The sequence below is a fragment of the Sapajus apella genome, unplaced genomic scaffold (assembly GCF_009761245.1).
Source record: "Sapajus apella isolate SASKATOON/1434 unplaced genomic scaffold, GSC_monkey_1.0 scaffold30, whole genome shotgun sequence".
Taxonomy (NCBI): Eukaryota; Metazoa; Chordata; class Mammalia; order Primates; family Cebidae; genus Sapajus; species Sapajus apella.
In genome coordinates, this window is record NW_022436970.1 from 24,267,940 (window position 1) to 24,272,150 (window position 4,211).

Sequence of the window (4,211 nt, forward strand, 5' to 3'; positions counted from 1 at the left end):
CGTTGAGCTTGGGGCCTGACCGGGGCCTGTGGCTCCTGAGGTGCTGCTCTCGACGAAAGCCCTGGGCTGGGCCTATGTGGGTCTCCTGGGACTAGGCGCTCTCCTGGCCCAGGGCCCTGGGTCTGCATCACGTGGGGGCTTCTGGGGAGGGGCTCCCCGCCACACAAAGTCACAGACGTTTCCTGCTCCTTTCTTGCAGATGGCCACCACGTCTGGGAGATGGAAGCAAAAACCGACCGTGACCTGTACAAGCCGGTGAGTGCCTTTGGTCCCCAGGGCCTTGGGAGGCTGGGGTCTGCCTGGGCCGCTTCGGGTCCCTGGGGCCTCGGGAGGCTGGGGTGTGCCTGGGCCGCTTCGGGTCCCTGGGGCCTCGGGAGGCTGGGGTGTGCCTGGGCCACTTCGGGTCCCCGGGGCCTCGGGAGGCTGGCGTTCCTGTTTGTTAAAATGAAACAAATGAAAATAACGCACAGAGTAACAGAACCGGTAACAGGATCACCAAGTGCTTGCTGAAGTGCTGCGTGATGTTAGCCAAAGCGTAAGGGTCAGGTCAGAGCCCTGGCAGCTGGGACCAGTGCTGGACAGGCCAAGGCCACCTCACACACCGCAGTGCTGAGACAGCTGGAAAGGGTCCCACACGGACCCTCCACCCTTTGCTGTCCCTTTGCCGTCTCCATCACCCAGCATGGAGTGGGCCCCCGGGAGTTGGTGCTGTCCTGAGCTCCTGGCCACGCCTGGGGGTGGCCAGCACCTGCCTAGACACAACCCGCAGCGCCAGGGCTCTGCGGCGTCCCCAGCTGGGACTCCTCACCCCACCCTCCCTGAGGCTGCCTGTTGCACCAGCCTTCCCTGTGACGGGGACCCAGGCATGAGAGTGGGCATGCGTGTGTGTGGGGTTGTGCCTCTGCTGTCACCAGGCTGTTTCCAGACCCCCCAGTCACCCGCCACCGCTTCCGGGTGCCACGTGCACGCCGTGGGTGCCTGAGAATAACGCCCCTTCTTGATCGGTCAGTCGTGGAGACGACCTTTAGTCTGGACGACCGTAGATGCTCCTGCGTCTCCCCCATCCCTGTGCTCGTGAGCTGTGCGTTCACGTTTCAAGTGGGGTCTTAAGACAGCGTGGACTTGGTGGTGTCTTTTGATCTGCTCTGAGACTGTCGCATGTAGACCATTGATTGTGGTGTTTCGTTTTGTTATGTTTTTGTTTTTTGGAGATGGAGTTTTGCTCTTGTTGCTCAGGCTGGAGTGCAACGACACGATCTCGGCTTACCGCAGCCTCCGCCCCCAGGTTCCATCATCGATTCTCCTGCCTCAGCCTCCTGAGTAGCTGGGAGACAGGCATGCGTCACCACACCCGGCTCATTTGTATCTAAGGGAAGGGGTTTCTCCATGTTGGTCAGTCTGGTCTTGAATTCCCAGCCTCAGGTGATCCCCAGGTGCTGGGAGGACAGACGTGAGCCACCGCGCCGGGCCTGGTGTTACTATTAATACAGTCGGATCGATTCCTACATAGAGTTTTTTGAGTGTTCTACTTAGTCCTACAAAAGTAGTAGAAATCTTTAGACCAACGTAAGATACCACATGGCTCCCAAGGGGGTTTTGAAGGCATTCAGGGCGTCCTGAGCTCAGCAGCATGTGCCCCTGGGTGGGGCCAGTGAAGTCTTGTGCACACGCTCAGCGTGTGCAGGTGGAAGCCGAGCCATTAGGAAACCTTGGGGGAGAGCTGCTCTCGGATGGCTGGAGGCAGGTGGGCAGGACCCCGGGGAGGGGTGCTGAGGTCATCTCCTCTTGGTGGGAGGGGTCGGTGGCCTCCATGGAGAGCAGTGCTGGTATCTTCACTCCCTGTCCCGAGAGGCGACTCTGTCAGAGAACAGCGCCTTCCACCCTGTGGCGACTCCAGCACCTTCCTCAAGGACTCTTCCCTTCTCAGAACCCTTTCCATGTAGTTTCAGATGGAAGAGCCTCCTCCCTGGCCCTGGGCGACGCCGGCATTCCCCAGTGAGCTCACCTGCACCTCGGTTGTGCCCAGGCCTCCCCTGAAGCTCCTGGTGCTCATGGGGCTCCAGTTCAAGCCTGTCGCTTTTCTTGCCTTCACCTGAGAAGCCCCTCCGGGAAAGCTGGAGGCCCCGGGCAGGCCAGCCTTCAGATGAAGGAGTTCTGGTCTACGCACCCATTGCCCGCAGAGCTAGGAGTGTCTTGGGAACAGCCACCCACGCAGCCTGAGCCGCTGCACTGGCTTTTCCTTCCGTGGCCCGTTCTGCGTCCATAAGATCCATGACGCCCTGCTGGCCGGGCGTTTGCAGCTGCCTGGGCTTGCGGTGGGCGGTGCCCAGGGGGCTGGCAGCCTCCGTTCATAGGGTCAGTGCCCGGCCTCCCCACCTGCCAGTGACTGTGGATTCATTCTCTCCCCACCGGGCTGCTCTTGTTCTGCTGTGCGTCTGTGCTGGGCACTGACACCTGGGCTCTCCGGCCCTCTGCATGTGGGCAGTGTGGCCTCGTGCCACCCAGCCTCCCTGGCTCCAGGTCTGTCAGGGTCTCCACAGGCTTTGCCAGCCCCACACATGCATGCGGGACACAGGACGCTGGATGCAGGAGCTGCGCTGCCCGGCCCACCCTGGGCAGAGCAGCCAGGAGAAGCCATGAGCCTTTCCACATTGAAAACAGTTCCAGCCAAGCTGACATCCACGCTCTCTGTGGTTTTCTTACTTTTGACACTGGCATGTTTTGAAGGACACTAAAGAGCTGTATGTTTTAAAACAAACTTCAGAGCACATGTGGAAAGCTACGTACTTGAAGTTTACTGTTTATTCTTTTGAGACAGTCTGACGCTGTTGCCCAGATTGAGGTGCTCGCCTCCCGAGTTCAAGTGATTCTTGTGCCTCAGCCTCCCGAGTAGCTGGGACCGCAGGCGCCCACCACCGCTCCTGGCTAAGTTTTTTGTATTTTTAGTAGAGACGGGGTTTTGCCATGTTGTCCAGGCTGGTCTTGAGCTCCTGACCTCAGGTCATCCACTCGCCTCGGCCTCCCAAAGTGCTGGGATTACAGGCGTGAGCCATTGCATCTGGCCTACTGTTTCATTTTTAATCTCTTAAATGAAGTTTCCTTTAATAAATTTCTTTTGTCATCGTAAAGGAACCTCATAGTCACCATGGACATGTGGATGGTATAAAAAGCAAAACATGTAACCTCACCCACTTAGATATAACCCCTGCGGGCACCGGGCATGCTTCCTGCTCCGTTTGCTGGTGTGTGCGTAGATGTTCATGCACACACACACATTACATATATTATATTGTGCGTGCGTGTGTGTGTGTGTGTGTGTGTGTGTGTGTGTGTGTGTATTTTTTTGAGACAGGGTCTGGCTCTGCGGTCCGAGCTGGAGTCTGGTGGCTTGATCACTGCTCACTGCAGCCTCGACCTTCTGGGCTCAAACAGTTCTCATGCCGCAGCCTCCCTAGTAGCTGGGAGCACAGGTGTGCCTTACCCTGCCCAGCTAATTTTTAATTTTTTGTGGAGGTGGGGACTTGCAGTGTTCCCCAGGCTGCCCTTGAACTCCTGGTGTCAAGCCGTCCTCCTGCCTTGGCCTCTCAAAGTGCTGGGATTACAGGCATGAGCCACTGGGCCCGGCCTGTGTGTGTGCTTTAAACAAAACGGGAGGTGCTGCGTAAACGGTGTTTGAACTTTCCGAGGCTCCGTGTGTGAGCTTCATCCCAGCAGTGGGGTTTTAAGGCAGGTCTCACGGGTGCAGGTGCCGTTTGGAGCCCGTGTTTTTACCAGTGTGGACGACTTTCCTCTCCTGTGCGGTTCTTCAGTGCTGCTGCTTTATGACGTCCTCTGTGTATTTAAGGGGCAGTGCTCCCACAGAGATAGTACTTTTGTCATATAATTGGTCTATTTAGAGGCTTGAAGTGGGTTGGCTTGTGCCCACATCAACACAGGACCTTCCGGGCAGGTAGGGCCCAGCAAAACTGGTACAAAATGTCCAGCCTGCCCCATGGCATCCTGCCTCCATCTGCCCCATGGGGTACCCCTCAGTCCAGCCTGCCCCCTGGGGTCCCTGTCCCCTCCATCCAGCCTGCCCCACCTGGTCCCTACCTCCACCCATCTCAGCGGGGTCTCTGCCTCCGCCTGTCCAGCCTGTCCCACAGCCCCACCTCTGCCCATCTTGGCCTGCCCCACAGGGTCCCGCCTCTGCCCATCTCGGCCTGCCCCAC

General features: G+C 58.2%; 1 protein-coding gene across 4 annotated transcripts in view; it reads left to right on the forward strand.

Moving 5' to 3' along the window:
• Positions 1-4,211, forward strand: part of NFATC1 (nuclear factor of activated T cells 1) — an 87,883-nt gene that overhangs the window by 62,914 nt on the left and 20,758 nt on the right. For all 4 annotated transcript variants that reach the window (XM_032293774.1, XM_032293776.1, XM_032293777.1 and 1 more), the window contains exon 7: positions 200-255. In XM_032293774.1, the coding sequence (XP_032149665.1) occupies positions 200-255 (56 nt within the window). The remainder of the gene's footprint in view (positions 1-199; positions 256-4,211) is intronic.